The 15,086-nt window shown below is 44.0% G+C and overlaps 1 protein-coding gene across 31 annotated transcripts in view; it reads left to right on the top strand.

Moving 5' to 3' along the window:
* The window catches only part of SCRIB (scribble planar cell polarity protein), a 117,227-nt gene that overhangs the window by 71,044 nt on the left and 31,097 nt on the right, over positions 1–15,086 (top strand). For 12 of the 31 annotated variants that reach the window (XM_082753427.1, XM_082753408.1, XM_082753405.1 and 9 more), the window contains 7 exons: positions 1,394–1,582; positions 2,269–2,388; positions 2,638–2,694; positions 5,746–5,805; positions 6,553–6,636; positions 10,750–11,157; positions 13,384–13,452. In XM_082753427.1, the coding sequence (XP_082609553.1) occupies positions 1,394–1,582; positions 2,269–2,388; positions 2,638–2,694; positions 5,746–5,805; positions 6,553–6,636; positions 10,750–11,157; positions 13,384–13,452 (987 nt within the window). The remainder of the gene's footprint in view (positions 1–1,393; positions 1,583–2,268; positions 2,389–2,637; positions 2,695–5,745; positions 5,806–6,552; positions 6,637–10,749; positions 11,158–13,383; positions 13,453–15,086) is intronic. The other 19 variants (XM_082753413.1, XM_082753414.1, XM_082753419.1 and 16 more) reach the window with 10 other exon arrangements.

Consider the following 15,086-nt stretch of genomic DNA (forward strand, 5'->3'; position numbering starts at 1 on the left):
TACTGTAGAGAGTCCTTGCTGGACGGTGGACACTCCATAGCTGCCAGTTAATCCTTTGTAGTAATTGGCTGCTGTTGCCCAACTCTATGGAGGACAGGCATGTTCTTTAGGGATCCTTGGTAAAAGTAGGACTGGCCACAGGGCTGTGATTGTAATTAGAGATTTACTATTTCATAAAAAAAAAAAAAGAAGTTAACAACCGTCATAGCTTGTTATCTACAATATCTTATACTTAGTGTTGTCCGTAGGTTTGTGCCCGGTGTGGCATGGCAATAAGTACACAGAGTCAGAATCCACGCAAAGGTCTTTTAATTAAATAATTAATTATATAACTCTGCAGAGTCAGGTGCTTGGCAATCTTTTGCAAAGCAAGTAAACCTCTGACTTGAATCACTGTAATTTATACACAGCAAACTTGTGAAAACTCATCTTTGGCTACTTTTGGTTGGCTATTACAGCTCACCTAACTTAACTCCACTGAGTTTGCACGTTAGAGGAACAGCGGGGGGTGGGTGGGGCAGGGGGCACACCAAATCCCACATTAGCATACATTAGCATTTTCATAGATGTGATTTTAATATGCTAATGACCTCTCAATGAGCAAAAGATTACTATAGGTCAGTCTGGGGCTGTTTTTCTCCGTCTTGTTTTTTACCTTTTATCGCTTATCTTCCTTGCTTCTGCTAGCTTGAGGCTACATGTCTTTTTTTCAGCTAAAAGACTACACAAGCTATAGAAAACTACACAAGCTACAGGCCTTCCTATTTTCTTCAAGGTTTTCTTGTTTTTTTTTCCCAGCTTTGGGACTGTAAGTGTGGCTTATAGTTGCACAGAATTTCTAAAATTCTCAGTTTCATGGGCTTTTCAGTCATCTGGATGGACCCTGTTACCAATCAGTGTGTGATACAGTCATAGTCTATCGGATAGTTATTGATGGTTTTTGGATATCCTCATCTTCATCTTCTTGTTCCTCTGATGGCCCAGCCTTGTATTCTTCATAGAAGAAGGCAGGTACTGATCTCTTTTCTCTGGTGACCAGTGATAGGACCTGAGGGAATGGACTCAAGCTGCGACAGGGGAGGTTCAGGCTGGATATCAGGAAAAGGTTCTTCACCAAGAGGGTTGTTGCACACTGGAACAGGGTCCCCAGGGATATAGTCATGGCACCAAGCCTGTTGAAGTTTAAGAAGCGTTTGGACTATGCCCTTAGTCATATGGTCTGAATTCTAATTTTTGGGCAGACCTGCGTGGAGCCAGGAGCTGGACTTGACCATCCTTGTGGGTCCCTTCCAACTCAGGATATTCTGTGATTCTATGATTCTTCCTGATGGTCTCCGTGTTTACTTAAGCTTAACTCCTGATGTAAAATCTTGATTTTGCCCATTCCTTGTAGGTGAGCTCCTCTGGGGCTGCTGCTCGGGATGGCCGTCTGAAGGTGGGAATGCGGATCCTGGAGGTGAATCATCAGAGTTTGCTGGGAATGACGCATACAGAAGCAGTACAGATACTGCGAAGTGTGGGTGACACACTCTTGGTGCTGGTGTGTGACGGCTTTGATCCTAAGGCTGCAGCTGCCATTGAGGTAAAGAGTGAAGTGCAGGGTGCCCTTGTAGTGACCAGTACTGCAAGGATCCCACCTATTCTGCAAAGAAGATTGCTAGATTTTCCAGCCTTTCGCTGTAGATTTTTTTTAGAGTTCCCACGTTTCGAAGTTTGGTCTCCTGCTGTATGAACTGGGAGTGATTGCTGGTTCATAAATCAGAAGTCTCCCAAGGCTGTGTATCTTCTGCTGATTACAGAGCTGTTTCACTATATCACTGCACTGACTAGAAATGTAGTTTTCAAACTAATTGTATCTGGTATATTTTATGCCCATTTTTTCTTGTACTGACTGATGTTACTTTTAAAGTAAATTTCTGTTATTGGAGATCACCTTTCCCCACAGGAAAACACACATAGCAAGCCTGTGCCTTATCAAATTTCTGAGGTTTAGCAAGTAAGCTTTTTTTTAAACCTTCACTAGATTAGATTATGTGCTCAGTTCTTGGTAACCTTACCCTTTTCTGTACCTGTTTCAATTCAGATTCTTCTTTCTTAGCCCTCAATTTCCTTGTGTAACTGACCATTGAAATGAGGTTTTAAGTTGTGAAACAGTTCTGACTTGCCTAGGAGCGTCTTAGTACTCTACATCTGGTAGCCCAGGATATATAATTTTTTGTATGGTATACTATGGGCTTTCACCATGTTTATTCCCCTTCTATTTTGTAGATGTCTCCAGGAATTATTGCAAACCCTTTTGCTACTGGTATTGGGCGTAAGAATAGCCTAGAAAGTATCTCGTCTATTGACCGTGATTTAAGCCCTGAAGAACTGGAGATCTTACAAAAGGTGAGTATTCTGGCTACAGCTGGGAGAATGATGTAGAGTGGAAAAAGTTTCCAAAAATCTCAAGTTTCTCCCTCAGTGCGTGGAATCTGCAGTATAATGGATAATGGGCTTCCTTTTTATGGGATCAGCAGGTCCCAGCACTTTTATCAGGAATACACTAGGACATGACTGAAATCTTCATGAGGCTGCAGGTGCTCCATGTGAGGAGAGAGCACTGGGTGAAGTGGCTCTAATTTTGGTCTCTCCTAGGAGATGGAAATGGTGAGAGAAGCAACTCAGTGGGAGAGAGAAGAAATGGAGAAAGTGGTGAGAGACTTTTCATGTAGTGGAATCTGTTCTTGACAGCAGTTCTGCTAAGTCTGTGAGCCCTAAGGAGAATGCCACAGATTACCTCTACCTAAATGTGATTGCCGTGGGGAACTTTGGGCCGTCTCTCTCCATAGTGCACCTCTCAGTTACCGTAGTTGCTTTTTGGCTTTGCCATACCTTTCTGTGTACTTCTTTGATGGTACTTACTGTTATTTGTGGAGTTTGTCTCTGTTACCTGCAGGTACTTTCTGACCAAGGTTTTCTCAAAGCTGCAACTTTGAGGAAAATGGCATATTATTTTGGAAGTCCCACTTTAATCAGTTCTGTGTATACAGCACTCCATGATCAGACAGAGCTTTTCTGAGCAAAGATGAGAACACACAGCTCAAAGTTGCACTGAGTTTGAAGAATTGACCCTGTTAATCAATCAGAAGTTTGTGCTCTTCAGTTTTCATGGCCATTTTTCTGATTGGTCATGAGAATTTTGTATTTCTACTCATTCTTTCAGTCTTTCACAGAAATAGATTAGTAGAGACAAGCCCCTCAAGTACTTAGGTTTTCTAGTTATCCTTCTTAAAACTGTAATTTATCCAGTCAGATCCTTTTTGAAAATTAAATTCTTCAGTACTGTCAGTTGTAAATCTGTTCTCCTGGCAGATTAATGTGTGTACATGTTGCAGGCAGTTTTTCAGGTTTCCAATTTAGATCTACTTTAATATTTCTGTAGGTTCTATTTGTAGTTGTAATTCCTCAGCTGAATGGATTTCACCAAACCTGTTTTTTTTTCTGTGTGCGTGGTTTTTGTTTTTGTTTTTACATTTGCTATACCCCAAGAGCGCAGTTTTGTTGGCAGTTCTGGACGGAGATTATCTTTCTAGTTCAGTTAACATTTGAGATTTTATTTTTTTATTGTTTTGGAAAAAACAATATTGTTTTGGAAAAAACAATAATGGGTACAGGCTGTAATAGTACAGAACAATGAACAAGAAAACAGCCTTACGACCTTTCAGTCATGCAGTGTGTAATCATTAAATATATGTATTTTATATTTACATAATCCTACCCTGTCTTCTGGTCCATGACTGGTATGGGCTATGCAGGAATATGACTTTATGAAAGACTGGAGCAGAGAGACAAACAGGTTTCAGCATGTTACAGATCCCTTTTGAAACTTTTTTCACCTCTGTTGGCATAAAGGTTGGTTAGATTGACATCACCATGTGCAAGAGTTGGATAAAAGCTGTCTGTCCTAAGGATCTGCAAAGTGTTCTGATGGTGTTTGAGACCTATACGTATAGGAGAAGTCTTCCAGTGGACCATATAGAATACTAGAGTAATTCAGGCAGAAAGGGACCTCTACAGGTCTTTTGGTTCAGCTCTCTGCTCAGAGCAGAGCCAACTTCGATAAGATTTATTCTTTTCACATAAAATTCTCCTTCCTTGCCTAGGAAGGAAAGTAGAGTGGTATGTTGCGATTGCAGAAAAACTATTTTTGTAGTGTTACTGTTGCAGCAAAGAATATTCCTACCAGTTTTAAATTGGTAGCATATGGATCTGAAAGCTCTCTAATAGCCTTCAGATGTTAGAAGTCATTACCCATATTTCTAAAACCTTTGGATAAACCAAGAGCCATTCCTGCTTCAAAACCATGTAGCTCTGTCTAAGCAGGTTGCATTATTTCAGTCTTAGGTAGGTAAAGGCTTTTCCAAAATTTATGCTGAGATTACTTAAAAATACACCCAGAAACTGTCAAGACAAACAAACAAACAAATAACCACCGAAGGACAGAAAAGCTTTTATGGTTGAGTGGGTAGCCTTGGCTGCCTCTCATTTTAAAAAGTACTGGTGGTGTTATGATTGCTTTTTATGAAAAATTTGAACTTGAAAGATTACTGTGAGTTTGAATATCCAGTTTCACGGATAATACTTGTCCAAAATATGTGTAACCAGTTCTAGTGTAGACTTTAGCATAAGTATCCCTAAATATCCCATTGGGTCCTGTGATCCACCAGAGTATTATTGCCTTCTCATGTCTCTCATTATTGTCTGGAGATTGAGGGTGTGATGTGGGGCATTGATTATTTGCTAGTGGTAATGCAAAGAAGTTTTCAAAGAGGCGAGCTAGGTGCATACCAGAACTTTCAGGTGGCTCCTTCTGCATTTCTCAGATGTATTTCCAGCCTTGGGATTTCTGGACCATCTGGGTGCTGCTGTTTGGGAGCAGTCAAGAGGGTTGGAATACGCAATAGAATGGAGAAATTATGCTCCTTTTGTCCACAGCCTTTACTCTGCAGCATAGGTTCTGGGGGAAAAGTCACAAAATGCACAGATATCATTCTTCCATTATGACAAATAACATATATTATTACCTTCGTCTTGCAATTTTGAGGCAAGGCTGTAGTAGGGTGTGTGAGATTAGTCACTGGTGACTCTTTTATGATATTCCTGTGCTGTGCTAACCAGATGGTTTTAAGCCCTGCCTACAATTTCTGTCTTTCTATAGCCTTTTGGCTGTGATGCTATTAACAAGCATGTGATTTTTTTACATCTTTTTCCTTGATGGAAAGGAAAGGCCTGTGCTCTTTAGATTTGTTTTTCCATTCCCTCAAAGCTTCCCCAGTCTGTGCTCTGTCAAGATGTCTGTTCTAGCAATAAGCAGTCTTCTCCTATCCCTCAGTGATGTGCAGTTTGTGCTGTGTGGGCAGCTTTAGCTCCCCTTCCTTTTCCCCAGGATTGGCCCTGCTGAGGATCTTAGAGACATCTGCCCTCTTCCCCTCCTCTGGTGACAACCTGGCTTGTATTGTGTAAGGTGTCTGTTCCCATTTGTTTTGCTGGCAATAACCCAGCTCATGCAGAGTGCTAACTTCTCTTTCCCTGAGCCCAACTCGTGCTGGATTTCTGCTTGTCCCATCCTGGTGCCAGCCCTGTTCTGTTCATGCCTCTCTGTTCTCCCCTCAAATTATTGCCCAGCATGGTGCTGACCTCTTTCCCTCTCTCTTTGCCTGCACTGCTTGGATGCTGCTCTGACTCTGTCCTGTCTCATGGAAGGAGTGGATGCGTAGGGAGCGGGAGGCAGCCACACAGCAACTTGAGGAGGAGGCGGCGGAGGTGAGGAGCATGGTGGGAGGGTTGGAGAGTCATAGAAAAATGCCACAACTGGATTTAAAGGCTAGAAAAATATCTAAAGGTAGAAGCACTCATTCCCCTCAGTTTGTGTTTTCACCTCACCCCTAACCCGCCCCCTAAAAGACTTGAGAAGATACCAGGAATGAAGAAGTCTTTAATGTGATTGAGAAAGTAATGCTGTAAAATAGTGGCTAAAATTTGAAAGCCAGACAAATTCAACTGGAAAGTAAAATAATACAAAAGTATACAATGAGTTTGAGTTAAGGTAGAGAAAAGATACCACTTGCTCAAATAATTCCATCTCCAGACTGGAAGTCTTTCTGGATGCTATTTAAAACAAAAACCAATCTGGTATGTGTGTATATCATATGCTTTCCTCCTCCTGTAAGGGAATGGATGTGTGCACACTGGGGCAGGAGAAATGGTGAGGATCTATGCACCAGTGGATGACCAAAAGCCCATGTGGCATGATTCCAGCAGTTTTTCTCAAGGCCAGCATCTATTGTGTTTCCCTATGGATGTGTTTGGAACACTTCCAGGTTCACTTCCAAGTGTGGGAACTTCCTGCATAGTTTGGAAATAAGGTCTTGGTTATTACTAGGGGTGGTTTCCTTTCAATTGCTCTCTATAGTTGATTTAGTTGACTTTTGGCCTGATCTCTTCCTGGTGTTTGTGTTGTTTTTGTTTGTTTGTTTGTTTGTTTTTGCTCCCCCCTTTGCCCCTCTCCAGAATATCACGAGTGAACCTTTGAGACTGGACTATCGGACCCTGGCTGCTTTGCCCAGCAGTGGCTTACAGAGAGTCAATCGCACTGTAAGTGAGGGGCTGTTGAGTTGTGGGTCCCTGCACGGGAGAAGCTGTGATCATCCCCTTACCTGCCCTCACCTTGTGCACTGGTGTGAGAGATGATGGTCCTCTCAGCAGAACTGTAGTAGACTTCCAACACTGAAATAGGAGGGAGCTGTAACAGGAAGATTAGAATTAGCAAAAGAGGAGAGCACAGAGACAGGTTGCTTCCCATTTTGGAAAGGGAAGCGGCCTCTGTAGTCACTGAGACACAGAAGAAGGTGTTTCAAACAAGGCAGAAAGAACAGCTCAACAGGAGAAAAGAATATGTGTGAATGAGAGTGTGTGGGGCGTTGTCATAGAAGGGGGCAAGTACTGAAAGCTGCAGAATAGGGAGGGGAAGATTATGCTGGACACAGAGGACAACAGTATTGTGTGCAGAGAAAAAAAGGGATGTAGGGCACTGATAGCAAATGTATTAAAGCAAAATCAAGACCCATCTAGAACTGCAAAAGGCAAAGTAGGAGTGATTGCATCATCACAGCCTTGGATACTTCTACCTCTCTGCATTTCAGTCCCTGATATACAGTGGCAACTCAGTAAAGAGAAAATTCAGATTTCACAGATTTCACACATTACTGTCATCCATCTTTCCTGTGTTCAAAGTCTCAGTTTACCTCTCCATCTCTATTTCCTTTGGTCTTGTTTTGTCCTCCCTGTATCATACCTATTCTACTGTGTTTCTGCCTGCTTCTTCAGAGACACATCCTGAGTCTTAACCTCTATTCCTTTCCTGCTGTTGCAGCTAGACCACCCCTTTGCTGATATCATCAGAAGCTAAGTATCTCTTGTCTTTCCACTGCCACCAGACCTGATGTTTTCTGTGTTCCCATTCCACTGTTTCAGGATCATCTCTTTTACATTTACTTGTCTCCATTTCATCCATACATGTCTTCTCTCCTATTCGTCTGTCCTCTCATTGATTTCAGGCCCTCTTGCTTTTCTAATTTCACACTGATTAGAGATCTTCTTTGCCATCAGCTATGACTCATATTGTTACACTCCATGCTCCCCAGCTTTGAGTTTTCTCTCCTGGCTGTTCACAGAGAAAACTTTTATCAGGAAAAGGTTTAAAGTATTTGTAGCATCTCTTCATGTAACTTAGTAGCTGGAAGCAGGGAGATAGCCAGCCCCATGCAAGCAGCTGCCTCTTGCTGAACAGCCCGTGTCTTCCAGAGCAGAGCAGCATTGGGGAACTTGTGCCTTAGCGGTCTGTGTCAGCCCAGGAATGCTGGGCACTGGAATGTGCAGCCGGACACATTGGAATGCCAGGGTGTAAGGGCGCATCTATAAATGTCCCATCTCAGGGGAAGGGCCAATTAGTGCCTATGTTTATCTTCTTCCAGCTGTCTTTTGCACAGCCTTGTCTTTGCTTTGTTTCAAAAAAATATATCTGCTCAGACTGTGAGATATGGGCTTCAAGGCCAGCAAGGTTCTGGCTTTCCTTCAGTAACTGCACCTAGCTTATTTGATGACTGACTGGAAGATTCAAGCATGGATCAGTCCAGCCAGCAGAAATCCCTGCAGCTCAGTTAGCAGGTTGTCTATCCGCAGATAGCCTGCCTGGATTAAGAGGGCTAATACTATTGCCCTATTCCCATGGTATGTTTCTTTTTCTTCCTATACTTAGCCCAACTCTCTCACCAAGTACTATTTCCTAAGCAGCGTCTTACATATCTTCTGTTGCTGTGTAATGCCCTGCAAGGGACTGCAGGGCCTGCTGTTCTTCACACTGTTGAGCAGGAGTAGGTGCAGACCTCTGCCATATCTTTGCTGTAGTTTGCAGGTGGATTTTCTCATGGGGATGCCCCAAGAACTGTGCCTAAAGAAAGGGCAGATGGTTGTCCAAACTACAAATGTTCAGTTGAAAGCTGCATAAGAATATTCTTCTCAGTGATGCCCTCTGGCCGTGCCAGCTTCTCAATAACTCGGTCTTGCAGAGCACCCAGTGCACTTGAAATTCAGGATAATACCGTCACATTAATAAAGGAGCTGTTGTAGTCTCTCATTTTTCTGCATATTACAGGCATGAAAACTATACCCATGAAAGATTGGCTAGCCACAAGAAAACATTTAAACTCTTATTTTGCTTTCTGGACTAAAAGAAATGGAGAAGACACATCTCTCAGTAACAGGTCACCATTGATATTAAATTAATAATCTCTACTATCTAGTCTGAATTTCTTCAATTTCTAGTCGTTGATTCTTTCTCTGTAGCAGTGAGATTTCAGGTTAGGGCAAAGTGATAGATCAGAACTGTAAATGCATTTTCCATGGAGTATGCATGGTAAAATAGTATTGGCCTCTCTGCTGGACTGTGGAGTGACAGAGGCAAGGCTGGGAAAAGCACACTGCATTGCCAAAATCTTTGCTTACCCAAAACAGAAATTGTTACTTGTTTGATAAAAATAGTCCACTGTGGAGAGGAGGGAGAAGGGCATCCTGCACTAGAATACAGTGCTACAGCAGTAGTGCTGGAGATTAAAGGAGGAATGTGTGAAGCTCAGTTCCAGTCATGTCTGTGAACAAAACAGGGCTTTGAGGTCTAACAGACCTCATGGAGTCTTGGTGAGATGACCACCTCCACAGTGCCATAAAAGTGTCATTTATCTTTTTTCCCTTTGTGTGAGCAGGGCAGGCCTTCGTGATTTTGGGATTCATCTGGAATACACGTTGGTCAGTATTGTAATATCCTGTTTAGCAAGGGAAAGTGGCAGTAGTGACAGAGTGGTCTGCCTGTAGGACCAGCAAACCCACCTTGCAGTGGTGGATTGCTAGTAGTGTTCTCATTACTGCATCCACAAGCAAACAAACAAACACTGTTCCTGAAAATACTTTTTGTCTGGTGTAACTTTGTGTGTACTGCAGCTCTGCTAGTGTAGATTGTGGCATTTTGTGAAAATAAGGTTGGATTTTTGGTTGGGGGTGTGTGAATTGTTTGATAGCATTCTTACATTGGAAAGTGACATAGCTACAATAACAGTATTCCTAAGGGTTGCACAGGCTTCATTGTCTGAAGAAATGTGATAGGAACCAGGGCTCTGCCATCTACTGCATTAGGTTGGGTTGGGATTTAGGGGCTGGGGGAGGGCCTCAGAAATTCCTGAGCCTCTCCGCTGCCATTGTAGTCACCAGTCCATCCAGCCCTTGAGAGCTATTTTTGTGACTGCTGCCGTGACATAGGAACTGTAGAATGTGCTCTAAGCAGAAGGGGTCTTTCTGCTCCACAGCAGGCAGTTGGACAGAAGGAGTTTGGAACATTGTTCTGTGATTATCTCTGCTTCCCTGAAGAAGGCTTTGGCTGGGGTAACAAGCACTCTTTTATAGTATTAGAAGAGGAAAGGTCAGTGCTTCATCTTGGATGGGTACAGTTGATCCTAGGCAGAACTGGAACTCTGTTTCAGTTCTGCCTTCAATAAGAGTGCTGAAAGAGATCAGTGCTCTGTTAGCTATTATTTAGCTCTCTGGTACTAGCAGTTGATAGCATATTGATGAAATGGGACCATAAAAAGAATGATTGTGCATGCAGATATGATGGATCTGCTCAGGGTGAGCAATATGGTGTTATTGTGTGACTGTATGGAAGTGCACTGGAGCAAGATGGGAGATGTTATTCTGTAAGATAGTGCTGGAGCTACTTGAAAGTGTGCTGGGGTGAGACGGGTGATATTTGGCTATGTAATGGTGGAGCTGAGAATGTGCTGCCGTGACGTGGAACACTGTGTTTGTGCAGGTTTTGGCAGTCACTTTAGCTAAGGAGAAGCAGTGTTATTGTTGAGTTGCTGAAATGTAAGCTGGAGTATGTATGAGAGCTGGAAAAATGCAGGAGTATGCATGTGCCTGTTGATTACTTGGTGTATGTATTGCATGCTGTGAGAAAAAGTCCTCTCTTGGAAATTGTATTAAGGATCACAAAGTCGGTGATAGAGTAGAAGAGAGGGAGGGGATGGTAGTATGGGAAGTAGTACTGATATTCTTCTCTCCCCTATCCTTCAGCATCAGCAGCTGCTCTCTATTTTCTGCCTCCTCTCCTTTACTCTGTTCTCTTCATTTCTTTCTGATCATTTTGTTTCCTCGCAGCTTATTCAGTATAATAGGGCCAGCTCCAGAATGGAGGGTGACTGCACTATGCTGTCTCCACCAGTGGCCCAGGATAGCCGGGACTCCTCCCCAGAAACAGCTGCAGGCCTGATCAACAGACGTGTGCCTGGCCTTCCCCAGGACCCTGCATCACCCAACCAGTGTGCAAGTGGGGCAGAAAAGCCCCAGCTAGACAAGCAGGATCCCACTGGTTGCCCCCTGTCCCAGGACCAGATGCCAAAGATGCCAGAACAAGAGTGTATGATCGACTCTCAGCCAATCCTCTTCAGTGAGAACCCCTTTGTGGTGGCTAACCGAAAGGGGAAAGCAGCAGGCAAAGCTTGTCTGGGGGGCCCACCCCTGGGCTATGGCAGGGAGGGAGTGCTGAAGACCAACCTTTACTTCAAGGCAAGCAGTCCCATGGCATGCTGTGTGTGGCATGCAATCACACAGTTAAAGCCACTTGCCTCCTACTAAACCACCGTGCATGCACTGGGCCCCAGATGCCAGGCAGCACGAGGCCTGTGCAGGGGCTGGTCCTATCTAACATACGTGCTTCTGTGTGCAGTGGCAGTCATTCACTGACAGTCAGTGAATTGTCCTCCAGCCACTAACGAACCCCAGTTATTGCCAAGTATGCATGCTTCTAAGCCCCTCTTCGTGAGGAGGCAGTGATGTAAGGACTGGGGAGGACCTTCTCTTTCCTCCTCCCTCCCCCCAGCTCCACCAGTGTCTCTATGGGCAGGCAAAAATCAGGAACAGTAGTGTTCCTTGTCTACAGTAGTTGTGAGAGCAGGAAGTTGGCGGGGCTTGTAGAAGAAGGGTAACGGTGTCACACCATGTGTTTGTATCTGGGCCTGAACAAACACAGACATTATTAGACCCCTGAAAGCTAAGAGGCAGTGCAGCTGACTTAGTTAATCTACAGCCCAGGAGCATGCTGTTCCTTGAAGTGACATGTTTCAATATATCTAGGCTTTCAGTTTTCAAGGGAGAGCTTTGCTTTTCACTGTGGAACATGTGTATTTATTTTCTTCACTGCTGCACAGCAAACAAGTAGCTGAGCAAGGACGACTAGGCCCAAAAACTTGTCTGCTCCAGGTTAGCACTGCACCCACTTCCCTTCTTCCTTTATGAGCCTTTTGGTAGATGCAAAGAGCAAGAGAAGCAAAAGAACACTAGGCAAACACCATACCCCACCCAATACATGCACACACACAGAAGGAAACAAATCAAAACAACACCTAGCTATAGTTTTCTTAGATGTTTATAGCCTAGTTCCTTGGTGAGAATTTGTTTTTCACATATGTGTAGGCATTTTAAGAATAGGACAAGGCATGCAGTGGCATCTCTGTAACCTCTCAGTATATTCAAAGTCTGTGCTATGGACATAATAGGGACATATCCACCTTCAGAGTTAATGATTCAAAAAAGCAGGGGTTACAAAGCACTGGCCCTTTTTGAAGGCAGGTTTTATGCCAGATCATCTATCATCAGTTAGCTTGAGCTAATCTAATTCCACATTGCTGTTGAAAGGGATTGATTCCCCTTGTCTGTATGTTCTCCTGTGTGCTGACACCAGAATTTTGTGTCAGCTGTGTTAGGAAGCTTAAGTATTTTCTTTGCAGAATTAGCTTTTTTGTAGAACGGCTCCCTCCTTGATGGATTGGTAGGCTGTGTGTTGTCGCATAAGGAAGGGTTGGACAGAGGTACTAAGAAGCAGGGTGAGTGAGAGCGTAGCAGTGGCATGGAAGTAGATGTGTTGAGACTGCCACATCTCTGTCACTACAGTGCTAAGAAGAATCAGATGTTTTCTGTTCTTCAATATAGACCTCAGATTACATCTCCTGGCTTGGTCAGTAGACACACAGTTGCCCAAGGCTGACCTGAATCCAGTTAACAGGATTCACTAGTACATGAGTATGGTATTAATTGCAAAACCCTATTTACTTAAACAATTCTGTAAATCCCAAACAACTTGTTTCCATCTTTAGGCATCTAAAATACTTTTCAAATCATGCTCCTTATTCATGTGCACAGTATGGTAATTATCGGGGGCTCTGCCGTCTTGTTGCAGCTGTTGGGGTTGGCTGTAGGCTGGCTCTCTGCCAGAACATTGCTGGTCATAGGCTCCTACAGAAGGGGTGAGAGCCCTGTCTTTCCTATGCTCGTCTGGTCATAAAGGGTCTACAATGGTTGTGGCTGGGGATGAATATTGTCTCCTTTCAGTTGGGAGTGGCTTTTGTTGCTTGGTGTCTATACAACACATTGTCTGTCTTAACTGTGGTCCAGCCTGTTGAGGCCTAACAGGAAGTTAGGAGGAGAAGATTCCAGGAATGCCTTACAAGGCAGAAGGCTTCAACCTAATTCAGTTGGCCTTGCAAGGCATTTTGATGTGATCTGACTTCTAATGTTCAATGTAATTCCCTTGCTATTTCTGGTACTTTTTGCAAGTTTCTGCCACGTAACAGCTGTCATTGGACCAATGCTAACTCTGGTTTCTTGTGGTGAAGTGACCAATAGCTGGCATCAGGCCAGATATCAGTGGTCTCCCTTGCCTGCTGCTGTCACTGCAAAGGGAGATACATGGACGTCGCTGCTGTACAGTAACTAGCTTTGTCTTCTCTCTTGCAGGCTCCTGCGAGTGAGTCTGGGACAGGAATTTCCCGGAGGGAAACCCCCTATTCTCCTAGTAACCAGCAGGTGAGACTTCGCCCAGGACTGGCAATGTGGGGAAAGGCAGGCTGGCATGTGTCCAGGAAAAGACAGCACCAGGGCAGAAAGGTAGAAGAGGCCAAGGTTAATTTCTGTATTTCAGAGTGATACCTTTGTGGTGGTGAAATATCCACCACAGGAGGCATCTAGAGAGCTAGGGAAAGAGCTCTGCTTTTTCAAAATATCTCAGAGACCTAGGAATATAATTAGCTAGTCATAAACTCAGTGGAGAGTTATTGCTCTGAGGGTTAATGAGCCAGGGGAGTACCTAGAGTGACTACAAATGATAGTTGTCTGTCTTTTTTGAGAATGACCTCACCAATGCTTTACATGAGACTGTATTAAATGATGTCAATTGGTACTTCAGAAGAAATGGAGAAGTCAGGATTTGGAGAATCATCTCATGTCTATAAACCATTGCTACTTGGCCTCCCAGTCTTATCCCTAGTTTTGTCTGTGACTGCTGGCAACCAACGTCGTCTCTTCAGAAGAAAATCAAATCTGCAGCAAACAATTATATGTTAGCCTACCTTTAGGGAATGATTTTCTAAAACACTGGTTAGAGGCTAGTTTTCAATCTGAAATGTGGGGTGGGTTTTTTTTGTCTTAATTTCATGCAACTTTTGATGTTTGACAGCATTATTTATCCTCGCAAACTCTTCTTACCCATATCAGCTTTGATCTTTTCTTTTAAATCTTTCAAAGTCTTTGATTTCACTTTTCATCCTAGGGCAGTAGGTTTCACAAGTTAAGCCTTTTGAAATGAGACCACTCTTTCTGAAAGTGGATTTTGAAATTTTCCCTTTATAGGCATTATGTGCAACTGCATTTTGTATTAAGAGGGTGTGGTTTTCTCCCCCTTCTCAAAGGGAAAGGGGGAGAAAATACAGTAGAAAGGTCTCAAGGGTTGAGATACAGACAGGAAGATAACTCAACAGTTATTGTCACAGGCAAAACAGTCAGCATAGGGACATTAATGAAATGTATTACCTATTACTAACAAGCTAGAGCAGTGAGAAACAAACAAACGAAACTACGAACACCTTCCCCCCATCCACCCTCTTTTACATCATCCCCCTGAGTGGCACAGGGGAATGGGGAATCAGGGACTGTGGTCAGTCCATAACACTTTGTCTCCAACGCTCCTTCACAGTCACTCTCTTCCCCTGCTCCAGTGTGGGGTTCCTCCCATGGGATGCTGTCCTTCCTGAACTGATCCTGAATGGGCTTCCCACAGGCAGCAGCTCTTCAAGAACTGCTCTGATATGGGTCTGCACCATGGGCTCCATCCATCAGGAGCAAAATACTCCAACGTGGGTCCCCCATGGGCAACATCTCCCCCCACATCACCTCCTCCTGCGTGGTCTCCTCTCCACGGGCTGCAGCTCCAGCCCAGGGCCTGTTCCGGCAGGGGACTGCCGCAGGCCACATCCACCTGCTCCACCAGGGGCTCCTTCGCAGGCTGCAGCGTGGAAATATGCTCCATGTGGGACCCATGGGCTGCAGGGGGACAGCCTGCTCCATCAGGGGCCTCCACAAGCTGCAGGGGAACTGCTGCTCCTGACTGGAGCACCTCCTGCCCCTCCTTCTTCACTGACCTTGGTGTCTGCAGGGTTGGTTCT

Source organism: Aythya marila, assembly GCF_965140915.1.
Source record: "Aythya marila genome assembly, chromosome: 2".
NCBI lineage: Eukaryota > Metazoa > Chordata > Aves > Anseriformes > Anatidae > Aythya > Aythya marila.